We start from the raw sequence: 18,865 nt of genomic DNA on the forward strand, positions 1-18,865 counted from the left end.
CAACAACTCACACCCACATCCTGCAGAGGAAGGCAAATAATTTCCAAGGTCATTGCCAATCTTTAGCCAGTTCTTTTCATATTCTGGGATGGATATTATCTGTTCCCCTTGATCTGAGCACAGAAAACTCAAAAAAAAAATTCTTCCACCTCAGATGTGATTATTTTAATTACTGGATACTCATTTCCATCACCTGTACCTAATTGACATTTTTACTGAAAACAGATACAAAACATTCATTTAGGTGTCGGGACATATCTAGATTATCTTTAATCTCCTCCTCAGCAATACTACATAGCATCTCAATCCAGGGCTGGCCCAAGCCATTCGTGCACCCGGGGCCTCGGGAGCATGGCACCTCCCACCCCTTGGTGCCCAGCGCATGTGTGGCCCGCCCCCAGGCATGTGGCACCCCTGGGCTCCAGGCGCATGCATGGCGCTACCCTGGGCGCAGGGAGCATGCGCAGTGCCACCCCCACCCGGCCCAGCAGCCCCACATGACACCCCCTACAATGGGGTACCCCGGGCAGTAGCCCGGTCAGCCCATAGCTTGGGCCAGTTCTGGCCCAACCTCATCCATCCTTAGTCTCTTTTTATGAATATAAATAAAATACATTAAGAAGTAGAAAAACTAACAATAAATACCTTTTCTACGAGTTCTTGATTTCTTCTATATAATGCTTGCTTCTCCTCAATCCACTTCATGTCCTTAAAAGAGAAATAATTAATATTATAGAAGAAACTGACAGTGCTGCCATAGTACATGATTATGTAATTAAAGACTATGCCAAAATGTGTACACACAAGAAGCCAAATTAAAATTTAATGGGCAATCGTAATTTTGACATTTTCTTACTTTCCCCTCACTATGGTATTTCTTAAAATGTAACTAGAATATAAATACGCCAATTAAAAAAAAAAACACAAAAAAATCCTGTCAGGCAATCTCACCTGAATGATGATTTTCAATGAAAGTGAGGTGGTATAACTTAATAAACAGATAATAGCAGTTATAATATTACGATTACTAAGGTTCCCAAGATTCAGAAAGATACATCTCATTTTGAAGCAGGATGCAGGTAATCAAGTCACTGAGACAACGTCCTTTCTGGTTGAAATGGCAAGAAAATGTTTTTTCTTTCAACCAGAAAGGACATTGTCTCAACGACTTGATTACCTGCATCTCGCTTCAAACACCTTTTCAGACCACACTTGAAAGAGAATCCTCGGAACTGTCATTCATGCTTAAATTCGACACTTTAAGCCTAAGTTTGAACAAAGACTTTAATTATCTTACCCATTACAAAGATAGCTTCCCCAATTATCATTAATATCTAATATCTAATATCATTAGCTCACAGACATTTATCTCCCTCCCCATCCCCCTTCTGTTCTGAAATTTGATTTGTCCTTTTCATATGTGTTCATTTTTTGTAATTGTATCCTTTGGTATATATGGTTGTGCCAATTTTCTTCCACTATTTGATCTGAGGAAGTGGGTCTGGCCCACGAAAGCTCATCACCTAATAAACCATCTTGTTAGTCTTTAAAGTGCTACATAGTCCTGTTTTTCGTTATATCTATTTTAGGCACTTATATAGCCACCATTACTCTAGTACCTAAGCATCTCACTATCTTGAATATATTTATCCTCACACAACAGCTCTGAAGTGCCATTTTACTGATGGGGACCTGAAGAATGCAGGATGAGATTTTTAAAGACAGATAAAGACAGAGATAGATACCTCCTGGGATTTTCAAAGGCAGGTAGATACCACTAAATTCCTATTTGCATCTTTTGGTACGTAAATACCTAGCCCTAACCAAATTGCTCAAAAAAACATAAGAAGTCCATGGCAAAGTAAGAACTGAACTAGGTTTCTCTAGGATCTAGAGTAATGTCCTAAACATTGGACCATCTTTCCTCTTCTGACAGCTGAATGATGTATATTTCAGTGTGGTAGCATCTGTCTTATGTCTGAGGTTAAAATATTTTTAAAATTCTGAGCAAAGAAGCTGTTCTCCCATAAAAGAGATTTTTGACAGTAGTTAAAATGGGCAAATAATCCTTAAAATATAATTTTTTAATTAAATTTGCTTTTTCTGTTCATGAACTGTCCAGTAATAGGTAGCAATTTTCTCAAAATGTATTCATTATTCAATTAGTTGCCAAATATTCTTTGTGAAATATTCTTGTTCTATCCATGGACAGCTGATATCAAAATGCAAGCTCTGTAGTTTTGATTAGGTACTTATGGGCCCAATACTCATATAAGTAAGTAAATCTGCGTAGTTCCAGTTACTTCAATAGAGCTATGAAGATTTACACCAACTGAGAGTCTAGCTCCTGAGTAACATAGTATATTACATGCCCTGATGACCATAACTCTTTGATTCAGCAACGAGTCCTGTGGTATCTCATTGTTTTTGCAGATACAGACTAACACGATTACCCCTCCTAGTCTTTGATTTATTTAGTGTATAACAGTCACATTTACAAATGTAAAGTTCTCTTTAGGAAAATGAATGAATATTCACAAGTATTTTCTTTCAGTATTCATTCAGCCCTAGATAGCATGGATTTAATGTTCCATTCTAATGAATTATTCAACTCATTTGTTGAAAATGTGTTAATAATCTCTCCTAATCCAGTGATACACAGTTTGAAGGGCAAGAGAGTTAAATAGATTAAAAAATGTCAATAATGCTGCTTGATAGATTTATTTTGTAATTTATAAAGAGACAAATATTTTAGGAAGTATTATCAATGACTTATATATAATATATAATCTAAACAAATCATATTAGATACAAGACAGTAGTGTGGTCCAATTGAATGCTTTCTCTCTCTCTCTCTCTCCACACATACACTGTGATGGTCCCGCCCCCCCCCCCCCCACCCTTGACCCACACTTTATGAAATTGACTTATGGACACAAATATGAAAAATTTGCAGATGCTTTGGACAAAATACCTCATGTAACCTATCAATCTTAATGTCATACTCCTCTGAATCAGTATATCTTATTTTGGTGGTATGTAAAGTTAGAAATATGGAGTATAGAGTGGTTAATGGTTTTAATTGTACAAATGAAAGCCATCAAGGGTGTTTCCCTCAATGTTTGGGTGATCACCTAAACATATTGGCTGTGTCTACACTGGGCCACTTATTCCGGAAAATCAGCCGCTATTCCGGAAAAACTATTCTGCTCCCGCTCGGGCATAAGTCCTTATTCCGGAACACTGTTGGCCGATCGGGGCTCTTTTCCGGAAAAGCGCGTCTACATTGGCCACAGACGCTTTTCCGGAAAAAGGGCTTTTCCAGAAAAGCAGCCTGCCAATGTAGACGCTCCTTTTCTGGAAAAACTGAAAACGGAATAGTGTTCCGTTTTAAGCAGTTCCGGAAATTCATGCCAGTGTAGACACAGCCAAGCAGTCTCTTTTGTCCTTTGAGCCTATGCAGTGGTTGGTTTTAGGAATACATATGACCAGGGCTCGCCGAACCGCGGCGAGCCCTGCTCGCCAGCCGTGCTGTCCGGCGATCTGCACATGCGCAGATCGTTCTGCGCATTGCAGATCCCCCGAATCTGGCTCTTCCGGGTTAAAATCTACTCGCCACAGGTGAGTAGATTGTATTATTTGTCAAGCCCTGCATGTGACCATCTCCACTAGTAGGGTCTGACCAGGTAATTTTCCATAGAGAGTGGGGGAGAGAAATCCAAGTTCCCACCCAACATGGACTCTCTAAACTTGTGGTCTCCAACCTTTTTACACCTAAGATCACTTTTTAAATGACAGAACAAGCCAAGATCTACTGCCCCGCCTCTTCCTTGAAGCCCCACCACCTCTATTCTCCTCCTCTCCATCACTTGCTATCCCCAATCCTTATACTGCTGCTTTTTTTCCCAATTCTTCTTTAGAAAGAAGCTTTTCCAACATTTGGCCTGTCTAGACTGGACCAAATGTCAGAAAAACTTCTTTTGGAAGCCCCCTTATTCCTCATGGAAAGAGGAATATAGGGGTGACTGAAAGAGCATGTTTGCTCTTTCACTATAAGAAGCGGAAGAACAAAAGCATCCCTGGATGCAGAAGAGTTTTTCTGGGATATCTCTGGAATCCTGAAAAACTCCTGCAGTCTAGCCATACCCTCGCTGGGTTGAGACAAGATGTGTAGGCTCTGGGGTGGGAATTGAGGGATTTTGGTTTGGAAAGGGGAGAGAAGTGCAAGCTCTGGGAGGAAATCTGGATGCAGAAGGAGGTGAATAAGGGGACGCTGGCTCGGGGAGGGGGCTCCAGGCCAGGCAGTGTTGGGATCAGATGTAGGGTCGGGGTACTAAGCAAGCCACAGACTTCTGGATGTGAGGGTTCAGGAATTTGGATTGGGGTATGTGAGGGGCTCAGTGCAGGGGGTTCCAGTGTATTATAGGCTCAGATGTAGGGTCTGGGGGAAAGGAGAGTGCAGGAGTGTTATGATGCTGTGGCCAGATGGGGGCTTGGCCCCAATTGGGGGTTTGTTGGCCAGGCTTCATTTTTAAACAAAATACTATTTCAAACACAAAAAGTTTCTGCATTGTCTTTCTGAGAAGGGTAGGGAACCTGTTTTGAGTCAGGAGTCACTGACCCACCGAAAAAAGTCAGTTGAAGCCACACAAGTGAGATGCAAAAAACCCTCCTCCAACCTCCCCCCCACCTCCAAGCTTCACTAATGTGGCCCCAACTGTGTTGGTGGGAGCAGGGGACATAGTACTGGGGAAGGGTGCTAGTGGGTGCTTCGGCAGGGGACAGTGCCAGTGGGGACAGAGTTCTGTGGTTGGGGGCAGGGGAGAGGGAACAGGGCAGAGGACAGGGCTGGGAGGGCAGAGGACAGGGTTCTGCAGCAGGGGACAGAGTGCCGGTGGGGACAGGTTTTTGCAGTTGGGGACAGGGTGCCGCTGAGGACAGAGTTCTGTGGCTGGGGAGTGAGAAGAGGGGGCAGGGAAGAGGGAACAGGAGGCAGGGAGGGAAGAGGAAACAAGGAACGGGGGCACAGGGAAGGCAGGGGGCAGGGAGGGCAGAGAACAGGGGGCAGAGGGCCAAGGGAACAGGGTGCCAGTGGGGGCAGGGAGTCTCCTGCACCTACCTCCTTCCAGGATTCCCTCCCCATCCCCGCCAGAGGGAAGCCGGCACGTGCCTCCTCCGGGCCTGACTCCCCTCTCCCATGGTGTGGGGAAACCCCTGCGCGTGCCTCCCCCAGGGTCGACCCCCCACCCTGCGCGCAGGGAAAGCCCCGCACACACGCCTCCTCCGGGGCCAATGCCCCCGCACACCACAGACTAGGTTAAATATTAATCTAGTAGACCAGATAGCTTAATTAGTACTGAGTTCACAAATGATCAGTAGCTAGGATATATTTCTGTGCACATTAAAAAAAGAATAGCTGCTGTAAGGGCAAAGAAAAGGGGAGCAGCCAGCACACTTCCGGAACCCCCGGAAGTGGCGTGAAGCTGCAGGACTTCTGTTCACCCTGCGGGAAGCCGGCACTACCTCCATTGTTGCTGGAGGTACGTAGTGGGGCTTATTGGGGGTAGAGGGAAAATTGGGGCGGGCCGAATGCCTCGCGATCAACTGGTCGAGGCCTCACAATTGAGGAATTGATCAGGATCAACCAGTTGGTAACCATGTCTCTAAACAATGGAAAGCTAACTATCCCTCTGTCTTTGGCTGGCATGTCACTCCCAATGGAAAAAACCAGAGACCCTAGGGAGAAAAGATCTTCCCTGACTTAGAGATTTAGCTGAAATAAGAACAGTTTTAGGGTAAGTTTGTAATGAGCTTTCAGTGTTAGAACTAGCTATGTGTTTTCTGATATTTTAAATTTGTAATTCACTTTGCTCTGCCTGTTTTCACTTGCAACCACTTTAACCTTACTGCTTATACTTAATAAAATCACTTTTATATACTATCAAGCCCTGTGTAAATAATTGTTACCTGGGGGAGCAATCAGTGAGTACATCCTCCTTTCATTGTTATATGGGGCTCACCTGAATGATTTATCTGGGGTTGGGTTCCTGGAAGCTGGGCCTGAAACTACAGACCTGAAAAAATTCAGTGTCTCTATTGCTCTTACCGGGGGCAATAATCTCAGCTCTCTCCATGCCTTGGCTGGGGGAGACCAGGTGAGCTGGCCCACCAGGACAGGGTGGTGAGAAGCTCCACAAAGCAAGGAGAAGAGTGTCAGTAGCTCTGTTAGTACTCCAGGAAGCACCCCCAAAGGGTCTTCTGTGACTGCACCCCGTCACACATACGTCTATCTTTTCTCACATATTACAAACTTTATAATATATTTTTGACTGAAAATTTACAGAACAGATACTGAGCATAAATCTATTTGTACATAAGACAACTCCCCTCAACTTACCCATGCGCTTCCCATAGCTTCCATAGGCTGGGAATGGTGAACAGCAGCCAATGGGAACTGAGGAAGCAGTGTGAGCCAAGGCATGTGAGAGTCACCACTTCCTGCTGCTCCTGTTGACCCAGGACAGTGCCTGGGAGCTGAGGGGCTCTGTGCCGGTAGACACTCCAGGTACATAAAATGTCCTGATGCGCCTGTATTTTGCCCTACTGAGCTGGGAATTGAAGTTTGCCGACCCCTCCCTCCAGTGGAAAAAAAATGTGAAGCACAATGACCCAATCATAAACTGACCCCCGCCCTTTACAGTGTGCTTTTTCACCAAGAAAATTTGGCTTATGATTGAGTATATAGGAATTATACTTAGAGTGTGCAATAATTAATATTTTTTTCTTGGAGTACATTACCTGTCCCTGCTCAGCAAGTGCCTTTTCTAGGTCCTCAATCTGAGCTTGTGATCTATGTATTTCTGCTTGGAGCTGCTCACGCGTCTGTAGGAAAAGAAAAGATACATCAAACTTTCTCTAAAAGCCAAAATGCTAATGTAGATATATCAAACACTTAAAATATATCAAATACTTATTTAAGACCTTTGGGGGAATTAATTTGCAGGGAAGTACTTATGACAATATCAACCATTAGAAATTTTAAAAGGAAAACTTGAATGATGGGATAAAATGTTTAAGATTTAATTTAAGATTAAAATGAATATTATCCAGGTAACTAGCCATTTAGACAGCAAAAGATCAATTGCTTCTTAATAAGAATATCTGTAACACTCTTTTTTGATAGATCAAAAGAGCTTTTGCCCTTACTCAGTTCTATCAAAACAGGATGTTTAAAAATGCAAATGTAGTAATGTAGAAATTTGTTTTCCCACAAGAATGTGAGGATAGATACGTTAATAGGCTGAAGGTCATGAGTGATTTCTCCCTTTATTTTTGCAGTTTCAAACTGATTTAAAAGAGACCAACAAATATGATGGCACAAATTGTCAAAAGCAGCCTCTACATTTAAGGCCATAATTATGAGTACATGAATATTTAACTCTGCTATATGTAGATTTCAAGAAGAAAAACTAATGAACAGCTAGTTCACAGTCTAACACATTTCTGTAAATGGGATGTATATATTTTATAGAGAATAAAGCTAATTCTTACTCTTATCTGTTTTTATACATAAAACATGGATAAATGAGTATGCTTCCTCAGTTAGGGAAAGTATGTAACCCACACACCTATATTACGTCTAGACTGCATTGCTTTTCTGGGACACCAAAGGTATCCCAGAAAAGCAATGTTGCATCCAAAGAACATGTCCGCTTTTCCAGAAATTTTTTTTTGAAAAAGCGGACGTGCTCTTTCGCCATCCCTGTAAACCTCATTCTATGAGGAATAAAGGATGTGTTGAAAGAGCACTTTTTTTCTGAAATTTGGAACCGTGTAGATGTGCCAAATTTCGGAAAGCCTCTTTCCAAAGTAAATTGAAAAAAGGTACGCAATTTGCGTACTGCAAGTTGTATTTCTTTTTTGATTGAACATTGCAGTGTAGACCTAGCCCTAGTGTGATTCAGTGTCCCATGTAATGGCACTTAGACCACTTACAGTGAGCAATAAGAATAAGAGAGCTCTATAGCCTAAGCTGGGAGCCAGCTGGCTTTATAGCTCAAGCTGTAGACTTGTAGAGGCTCCTTACACTAAGCTCTAGATGAACCCAGGTTCACATCTGCTAGCTGATGGTTACATTTGCATCTTCTACTATGACAGAGCAGGCTAGCCTTAAAGAAGATTAATTTCTAAAATTGTTTCATGGATCAAATAGAGTGAAACAATATCTCTCTGTTAGGCTGGCCAGCTTAGAGGCAAGGGATTAGTTTACTTCTGAGCATATTAAAGAAACCCAGAAGTGTAGGCTGCTGTGGAGTTACTTACTCATTACTTTAACTTAGTGAAAATGAAGCATTAGCTAAATGTCCAGGTTAGGAAAGCCAAGGATTGATTCGATCTTAGAACTCGAGCAGAGGAACTTGGGGTTATCCATTTCATGTTTAATTTGGCTCAAGGGATTGCCGATGGATTGGAAAAGCATCATAATACCCTAATGATGTAGGAAATATGGTTTTACCAGTATTTGAAACTTTTAATAATTTTAATAGAGTTCTTGCTAATTTGGCCATTTTACCCTAGCACTGTGTTGGTTTCTCCTGGAACAATGTGCTTATGAAAAGTGAAAATGACCAATCCATCACTTACATAAACAGATTTAGGATCAATTTAAGAGCTTGTAGGCACACTTCCATCAATGGAATTGCATAGAATGGAGGTCCCGGCAGAATTAATATGTACATATTTGGTTCTTTTTCCAAAGGAGATACATTCTAAACTTTTCACTCCATTTTCAAAAAGTAGAATTTCATTTGACTGTGCTTCCAGCACTTTATAATGTATTATTTATCCATATTGCAATACATATATTTATTTATAATGTAAATTAATGCAAGATAATTACATAGCTGCAATTGCCTTTCTGAGGGGACAACTGAGCAAGATAGGAAGGCACAATGGAATAATAAATTTTGCAATTTAATTAGGAAAATGAATCTCATATTGAACTATAAGCCTCTTTAAAATGTTATGCAGAATCATGTAATCTCAGTAAATCCAGGTTTGAATTTTAGACATTAACTATTTAAGAATACTGGTAATAGATTTTTACCGTCAGGGAGCTTAATTTTCCATAAAATATTCTGCTTGACAGACTCTTAAGCTGATCAGTGTTATGAAATATAATTGCATTAGCCATGGTTTCTCCAGCAACCAGCACTTCAGTATATAAGAGAGTGGAAATCTAACTGCTTTTAGATACCATAAATTACGACACTGCATTGAGACAGCAGTATAGATGCATTAGATATTCACAGGAGGAATATCAAACAGATTTTTTTTCTGACCACATTAAGAAGTGGTATGGAGGATTAAAGGAAAATCAGAAGGAAAAAAGAGAGAAACATCCTAAAAAATGTTGAAACCAAGCTTAACTCTTTTAAATTTACTGCTGACATACAGTTGGGTGCACAGTACACTCTGGTCAACTTCCAATCTGAGTAATTACTTTCATTCAATCCACAGTCCATCTGCAATTTTAATCTTCACTTACTGTCCCAGATTTCTGCATGCTGTTGCAGTGTTTTGGACCAGAAATAGTTGCATTTAAATGGTTCGTGGCTAAACTGTGGTCTTACTCTGTGTATCACTCTAGAACCTATAATCATGAAAGGTGCTTTATAAACCTATGATACATGCATATTAAACTACTACAGAAACAGATCCTCAGCTAGTGTAAACTGACATAGATTCTTGACTTTTGATGGAGCTATTCCAATTTACACAAGCTAAAGATTTGGCCTATTAGTTATGACAGCAAGCCGAATAAGCAAAATTAGAAACAATGTATATAATTGCAATCCTTTATTTTCATGTAATATAAGCCATTTAGACCTTAACTTCTCGTTCTGCATCCAATGTTCCTCCGACCTGTTCTTGCAACAGAGCATATGCTCGTTGCAAAGCCTGATATTCCATTGTCAACTGCCGAAATCTCAGTTCCGTTTCTTCTTTGGCCATGCCCTGAAATGAAAAAGAAATATATATATATATATATCATTTGATTCTTCCAAAACTGAAAGAAAAGAAAGACTAGCAGCAACTTATATGTTTTCTCTGAAGAAGGAAGCTGATGGCATTAGAACCAACTATTAATACTTTTAATAAACAAGTCTTCAAGTGTTGTTCATAAGGTCTTGTTTATGTGCTCTTTAGTTACTTTAGTCTTCCCAGTAAAATATCACTTAAACACACTGCGCTGAAATGCAACATCTTTCTTTCTTTCTTTCTTTCTTTCTTTCTTTCTTTCTTTCTTTCTTTCTTTCTTTCTTTCTTTCTTTCTTTCTTTCTTTCTTTCTTTCTTTCTTTCTTTCTTTCTTTCTTTCTTTCTTTCAGTTGACACTACTTGTCAGCGCTGTTGATCAAAACCACTAAGAAGAAAAGTTCCTCCTTTTTGTGGAAAGAGGCAGAGTATATAATCCACGAGGCACTGTGAACCAAACCTCAATCATGGCACCACACACAGTCACCACTAGTGATGTGTTAGTGGCATTTCTGTACATAAGACATTTGCATTGAGGGCTAAGTTCTTAAAATGAGACAAAAACCACAGAGTGAATGGATGACCCAATTTTCAGAGACTCCCCCTGAAGTCAGTGGATATGTCTACATTGCAATAAAATCCCCCAGGGCACTATGACTCAGAGCCTGGATCAACTGACTTTTTGCTCATGGGGGTCCAGCCTAAAAAAGTGCAGTACAGATGTTTGGACTTGGGTTGGAGCCCAGAAACTGGGTCCTATCCCCTTTGAGTTATAGAGCCCAGGTTCCAGCCTGAGTCCAAACACTGCACTGAAGTTATTAGCCGTGCAGTCTGAGCCCTGCAAGTCCAAGTCAGCTGATCCAGTGCAAATGTGGCTGTGCTGCTCGTCTTTTATTTCAGTGTAGGAATAAGAGATCCTCCGGAAAAGGGCTTTATTCCGGAGGGTCGCGCCAGTCTAGACGCTCTTTTCCATCTTTTCCCCAAGCCGGAAAAAAAGCGGCGGCCATGTTTATTTAAATCCCGCGGGGGATATTTAAATCCCCCGCGGATTTCCCTATTCTGACTTGCCTGCTTTGCATGCCTCTTCCTGAGAAGGGGCCAGTCTAGACGTAACCCAGTAGTATATAGAACTTAGGCCAACTGTCTGCACATGAATGAATTTCATGCTATAGGAAGAAGAGAATCTGTTCAATGTCTGTATTAAAAATGAATCAACAGATTCATGTTTCTCTCTCACACACACTCACCCCCTTTTAAATCATGTAGCCCGCTAATAGATATGAATCATTACACTCCCTTCTTTAAAAATCCGTAACTGATCTGTAAACAGATGGTGAAGGGCTTGTTTAAATGATGCAGGCATTAGAGAATCAGATGTAAAAATGTAGATCACTATCATGGGGCTTTTGTTTTGTATGGGAAGGCTTTTGCTGGAGCCTAGAGACAGGTAATAGCACATGAGTGGGGCTGACAGACTTGTGGGGCCTAAGCAAGGTCGGGGGATGGCTCCACACACTGGAATGGGTGAGGCATTGGATAGAAAGGGTGGGGCTGGGGCAGGGGCAGCCACCCCTCAGCATCACCTGGAGCATGCCATGCTGACAACCTCACCTAACCAGAATTGAAAGCTGCCCAGATTGCGCTGCACAGTGTTCTGGTGGTGATTTAAAGGGCCTGGAGCTCCGGCCGCTGCCGCTTCTTCCCTCTCCTTTTAAATCACCAGACTCCAGGGCAACTGTCACTCCCGCGCCTCCTTCCCCCTCCCCCTCGCCAGTCAGCAGGCCTGTGATAAACAGAACTGACATGAGATTTTGAAACATGCACTGACTTCTGGGAATCATCTTCAAAATACAAGTGTTATTTGGCCATCGGTGCCTGCCTGCAATATTTCTTAACAGCTACCTCTTCTTATTCTGACATCAAAGCAACACAATGGTTGACCTAATTATATTTCTCAAGCCTCTGAAACATTTGATACCCTATGCCAACACAATTAGGATGACCTAACCTGTGCTGGTATTTACAGCTAAGTGGATGAAAAAATCTTTAGTCAGTCTAACTACTGCCTCTTAGGGGTTGAATTTACTACAATGACAGAAAAAAAAAACCTTTTGTCATTGCTGTGCACATTACAGTTGCAGTGTAGCTGCAAAGTTGCAGCTGTTCCACTGTTGTACTTGTAATGTAGACATACCCTTTTGTGGAGCCCAATTTATACGTGAAGCTAAATATGCATTCAATCCCAATATGAATCTTCCCAGCCAAAACACTTCAATAAAGTCCTTACAGCCTTTTCAGTATTCTGACCTCAAACAAATCTGCTAAATCCCACACTCCTAGGGTTGGAAATTATATAAAGTTTTAGGTTTTGCCAACTGTGGGGGTGATTAAGGACTTGCCTCAAAAAATATCAGCCTCCATGCATATGACTAAGCTCATGGTTATTTGACTATACCATAGTTTAGTTTTCTCACTAAAGGCCATATCAATGTGGAATTTTCCAAAAACAAGAGCAGGATAATTGGTTTTATACTATGATCAACAAGAATAAGAACACGCAGCATAAATTTAAGTGTCATCAAATAGTCTAGATTCATGGAAAAATACCTCTTCCAAATCATCATCTGGAGTGCAAGGCGTCTGATCTGTTCTGTCAGTTTGATACGAGATAGAAGAACCATCAGACTCCAGAGAAGCTTCTTCATCATAGCCAAAAAATGTCTCCACGACCGGCTTCTGACCAAATGACAATGTGTAAGTGCAATTGAACTATACAAATATAGCTTGCAATATGGCAGAGGCAGCTGGGCCTCTTGAAATGTTTGGAAAAAACCCTCTCATGGGTATCCCCAGTAATTCTAAAGCAGAGTTTGGCTTAAACAAGAAATTTGTATTCAAGACTTGGAACTCAGCATATAGAGAGGTGCTTTTCAAAGTGTGGTTTCCATCTATTTGCTTTAATGTACTCTCTTAGGTGAAAACATATTGTTCTCAAACTAAAATATCAGGAGGGTTTTTAATACATTAGTTATTTAAAAATACAGAAGCTGCTTCTTTATAAATTTGTGGTAAACTTTTTCATCCCATTCATAACGAAAATGAACAGTAAAATAGTAAACATAGTAAAATTGTATGTAGCTTTAATTCACTGGGTAGATTATTTTATTTGTTATTTGGAAGCATGGAATTCTTTTTTACAAGACCTTCGTCACATTTATTTTACTTAAACAGAAAACAGGATTATGTAGCACTTTAAAGACTAACAAGATGGTGTATTAGGTGATGAGCTTTCGTGGGCCAGACCCACTTCCTCAGATCAAATAGTGGAAGAAAATTGGCACAACCATATATACCAAAGGATACAATCAAAAAAATGAACACATGTGAAAAGGACAAATAAAATTTCAGAACAGAAGGGGGATGAGGGGAGGAGGTAAATGTCTTTGAGCTAATGATATTAGAGGTGGTAATTGGGGAGAGTATCTTTGTAATGGGTAAGATAATTAATGTCTTTGTTTAGACCGGGGCGTAAAGTGTCGAATTTAAGCATCGGAACTACACAAATAAATCAAGATTTAAATCTTTTTTTTTTTTTTTTACCTTAGGGAGCTTTGTCATTTTCTTCCTTTGTTTCCTGTACCTTAAAAGCTTGTCACGTTCCTAGAAAAATTAATTAGATACATGTGTTAACTAATGTCAGTGTTTTATCATTTAATTGTTTTGCATTAATGTTTGCATTATTTCTTAAACTTACAAGATTTTGGAGAGCAGTTAGCATTTGATTGATGGAAATTACTTTTTCTAATTTTTGCCAATTTGCAGTGTGAACATATCAGTTACTTGAGTATATAGAGGAAAGTCCTGAAAACTAAGGAAAACTGAATACTACATACTGCACATTGACATCCTGGGCCTGATTTTACAGAAGCTTTGAAATTTTGTGTTATAGTGCTCTTCTGAGCAGTACTGAGATGTAAGGTAAATGCTGCCTGTGGATAGGTTTGTAGCTTCTATTATTTTCAAATGAAACCACAGGCACTTGTCATCTGCTCCTAATTGTAGAAAACTCCAGGCCTGATTTTGAAAAGCATTGAGCTCTCATAACTTCAGTTGTCCTTAACAAGAACTGTGGGTGTTCAGCACCTATGAAAATCAGCCTTCAGCTTCTGCTGTTACCCCGGAGTATTTTTATTCAGTACCTATTATCAAAGATCTAATACTAGTGGTATTGAATTTTAGCACACTATGAAAAACATTTTGTTCTGGGTGGTTAAGCCCCAATATTGATAAAAACAATACAGGTTAAAAGAAAAGACCAAACCCTATTTTCCTCTAGCTTATTAATTTCTTCACACGATTCAAAACCTATTATGGGATAGATTGATAACATGTTCTTACTGCCTATGACAGAGATCGTTTAAACAGAAAACTAATGCTAATGGTTTTGTGAATGGCAGAATGGAATGTAAATAATTTTTCTTAGCTTCATTGGCAGCTATGAAAACAAACTTTTGCCAGTAAAAATTACAAGATGTAACTTGCATTCAATAAATGCCCATCTATAATAGCAAAAGTGATCCTTAGCTGATAGCAACAGATCCCCCTGCACAGGTTCCCAATAGCTAATATGGATAAGCCAAGACTATTTTCAGGCCCACTGTAGAAAGCATGACTGGCAGAAACTGGTGGAAACTGTCCCTGTGGGTTTTAAGCTCACAAAGCAGCTCCATAGTTTTAGGGGGCTACAAAACCCCACTACTCAGGCTACTTGATGCCCTAATTGGTACATTGGGCAACTGCCCATGCTGACATTTTAGGCTGTGCTATCTTTCTATATATCTCACTGGTGAAAGGGAAGTTGAAACTGTTTTCCAGTATTACAATCATGCTCAAACATCAAGAAATTTGCACTGCTAGGGTCTTCCTAGATAGAGTCCCTGGGTTAAATCTAGACTCTGAGTATAAAGGAAATGCATAAGAAGCATTACTTTGGAACACTTCATTAATACATGAGAACACGAGATGTTGTAGCTGGCCTGTGACATCTCAAAGAACCACCGTCTAAAATACACACAGATGAACACAGTGAAATTACATATATGCCTTACTTACTATCACACTCTTCACATAGCCAGCAGTTTCAAGGGTCTAATAAAAACAATTAGAGAATATCATTAAGTGCAAGGATATATAAATTTGATTTGCTTTATGATTAATTGCAAAGCCTGTTTACACTTTTTTAAAAAAAAGTATGAATTATTTTAGTTGAATTAAAAGACACAAGAAACCTGTCACTTACTCAGGAAAAACCCCACCCTGCATGAGACACTGCTGACGTGTTCGAAATTCCATTCTGCGTGACTAGCATCATGTGGTGGTGCCACTTTAATGCTGTAATCAGTATTGCAATAGACAGAACTGACTACAGACTTCTCCAGGTCCTGTGCAATGTAGGAGGGGCTTGGCCCTGGGCCCTCTGGAATGGATGGGGCTAGAGACAGTCAGCCTGGACTGCACTGAGCCTACCCCAGCCAACCCTCAGCATTGCCTAGGGCTCTGGTAGCTGCTGCTGTCATGGTAGCAATAGCCAGGAATCCCAGGCTATTTTTAAATTGCTGGGCCTCAGGGCAGCTTCTCTCTTTCTCTCTTCATCCTTAGCAGCCCTGGCAATAGAGCATTATTTAACTCATTGAAAATCCCATTTTGTAGTCCATACCTAGGTTTAACTCTTAGTCGCTGTAGTTGGAATTTTACCTAAGTAAGGACTAATGATTGGGACCTTTCAAAGCCAAATCATCCTCCCCAACACTTCATGTAGAGGGAATCAAACCAGGAGGAGGGATGAGAAGGTGTGGAGGCATTCTGTCTTTATAACATCATACTGCTCTTTCCCATCCTGGAGTACTGTGGGTTGGGATCCCCTGAGGTGAAGGGGGTGAGCCAGGAAGACACTCACTATCTGTGGAATAAACAATCCTCAACCCAGCAAGATTCCTCATTAGAAAGTTATGACAACTTGAAGTTTCTTAATGCCCCCACCCACAATGGAAAACTCAGTGAACTTCCAATACATTATGCAGCATTAGCTCATGTAGATGACCTATGGTCCACTGTTGTTCTAGATCTGTTTTTGAAATGTTTAAAAAAATCCCCGCCCCCCCCCAAAAAAAATTACTAACAAGCTTGCTTTCATTTTCTCCCTTATACGCCTGGGATCTAGAGATACATCTTTGCCGATCACAATTTATTAAAAGAAAATCAAATTTTAAAAGGTTTAATTATCTTAAAATAACCCTAAAACCATGGAAAATATTGCTTTTCACAAGTCTTCTGCTTTTAGGCTTGATCTTGTTCCCATTAACGTCAAAGAGATTTTTTTTCCCATTGACATTAATGGGAATAGGATATGGTCATCAGTGTGTTTCCCAGAAGGCTCAGAATATCTGAAAGAAGCTCAATTATACCTAGTGCATTAGGACAGCTGTGCTATTTGATTACCTTAGAGAGTTCATCTATGATATTTTGCTGTTCAATAATTTGTAGCCTCAGAAATTCAACTTCTCTTTCTTCTTGACTTTGGTCTAGATCATTTAAAGAGCTTGGTCTCCTAATTGTTCCAGCTCTTTGTCTCTGGAAAAAACACCCACAAAACAAAACTGCAAATGAGTAAAAGTCTTTGCCAAAGCACAGCATTCAGTCCTATCCTTTTACCACCAAAAAATGTAAACAATGAATAGTTCTACAGCACCTTAGAGACTAACAAAAAAGGTAGATGGTATCGTGAACTTTTGTGGGCACAACCCACTTCAGATGAATGCAGTAAAAAGTCCAGGGTTACAGACTAACACAGATACCCCTCTGAGACTTTTACAACCAGTAATTCATCTGGACTATGCTAAAATGGTGGGCTACATCTAGACTGGCATGATTTTCTGCAAATGCTTTTAACGGAAAAGTTTTTCCGTTAAAAGCATTTGCGGAAAAAAGCATCTAGATTGGCACGGACGCTTTTCCGCAAAAGCACTTTTTGCAGAAAAGTGTCCATGCCAATCTTGACGCAGTTTTGCGCAAGAAAGCCCCGATCACCATTTTTGCCATCGGGGCTTTTTGCACAAAACAGTTTTTAGTTTTCTACACTGGCCCTCTTGAGCAAAAACATTTCCGGAAAAGGGCTTTTGCCCGAATGGGAATGTCAAAGTATTTGTGCAAGAAGCACTGATTTCCGACAGTAGAATGTCAGTGCTTTTGTGCAAAATCAAGCAGCCAGTGTAGACAGCTGGCAAGTTTTTGCGCAAAAGCCAACGCTTTTGCGGAAAAACTTGCCAGTCTAGATGCAGCCGTGGTGATTCTTACTCTCTGTCTCCCCCATCTCCTCCTCCTTCCCCACCCAAACAAGAAATATAGGCTGGCATTATAGCTTCTCAGGCCAGAAAAAAAAAGCTAGATGCTAGAGCATCAGGAAGGCATCACCCTCATAGTCACCAGAGAAGAAATGTAGTTTACATAACTCTCATACATCATCTGGTAGCCCACTGAGGACTCAGGTTAACATCAGTCTTGGAAAAGACAGTCTGTTCAGTTTTATATCTCTGAAGGAGGAATTGAAAGATGTGGCCAAAGAAATCCTAAACTAAGATTAATTTTTTTCTGCATTGTTCTCATTATTCAGAAACACTGGATCTGGAGAGCGTGGGAACAACTGATTGTTTTAGGGGGAAAAAAGTGGTTTTGGTCCTGCAGCTTGCAGGTAATTTCTTACTTACTCAACTGCTGTTAATTTTGAAATTTAAACATAAGCAAATAAAAATATGGAGTCGCTGATGCAAATTTCCAAATCACCGCAAAGCAGTTGTGATATGAAACTCATAATTCAGATGAGATAATTTATAGCTCAGAATTTAAAAAAAAAACAGCTAAAATAAAACATTGGCTGAGCTAGGATATCAATTCTTGAAAAGCAAACTATTTGTTGACTACCTTCCCACTGTATAACTGGAACTCATCTATCAATAAGAAAAACCTGTAAATCATTCATTACATATTTTACAACATCATATAAAAAAACTTAGAAAAATGAAAACACTTCTTTAATATCCTGCAATATTATGATATTTTTGTTAAATACCTGATTTCCTCAAAATTGTACATATTATTTTCTCTTCTTATAGATGACAGTGGCAGGAGGGAAACCTACCATTTCTATGTTCTCTTGTGTTACAAATTTCAATTTATTTTCCATTCGACGTAAGGCATGGGATAAATCTTCATTCTTCCTACTGAGACGCTTATTTTTGTCCAGGAGAGGTTTATACTGACTTTCTGCTTCTCTTAGACGTTTTAACTAAAATATTTAAAAATGAATTAACATAGTAGTTATTTCTATTTATCACTATAATGCATATTCATATATTTTATTACAATTAAAGTAATTTTACTACAATAATAATAGAATTCACTTTCAATTTTGAAAAAGGCAAAGCAACATTTTCTTGGATTCCTACGTTCCATTCCTGTATCTGCCACTGACTCACTGTGTGGTCTTGGACAAGACACTTGACCTCTTGGCCCCTCACTTCACCCACATGTCTAGCCCTCATCCTTCACACACACATAATGCCTACACACATAAACCCTTCATTCACATATTGAGCAATAGGGGTACAGAAAAAAAAAGCAACTGAGCCAAATGTGATATAACAGCAGCAGGTTTTTTTAAGGTCAGGCCCCCTCTAATTTCTGATGGGTCTAAATAATCTACTAATCTTTTCCAAAAACCCAATCCAAACCCAATTCAGAATCTAAAGTTGTAATTAATTTTATGGTGATAAG

The 18,865-nt window shown here is 40.1% G+C and overlaps 1 protein-coding gene across 1 annotated transcript in view; it reads right to left on the reverse strand.

The window, feature by feature from the left end:
* Positions 1–18,865, reverse strand: part of JAKMIP3 (Janus kinase and microtubule interacting protein 3) — an 87,537-nt gene that overhangs the window by 23,385 nt on the left and 45,287 nt on the right. Inside the window, 8 exon segments of the mRNA XM_075935632.2 lie at positions 646–708; positions 6,799–6,882; positions 9,889–10,017; positions 12,644–12,772; positions 13,637–13,696; positions 15,149–15,184; positions 16,535–16,666; positions 18,231–18,377. Of these exon segments, the coding sequence (XP_075791747.2) occupies positions 646–708; positions 6,799–6,882; positions 9,889–10,017; positions 12,644–12,772; positions 13,637–13,696; positions 15,149–15,184; positions 16,535–16,666; positions 18,231–18,377 (780 nt within the window).

The sequence above is a fragment of the Pelodiscus sinensis genome, chromosome 8, assembly GCF_052426305.1.
Source record: "Pelodiscus sinensis isolate ZL-2025 chromosome 8, ASM5242630v1, whole genome shotgun sequence".
In the NCBI taxonomy this organism is placed as follows: domain Eukaryota; kingdom Metazoa; phylum Chordata; order Testudines; family Trionychidae; genus Pelodiscus; species Pelodiscus sinensis.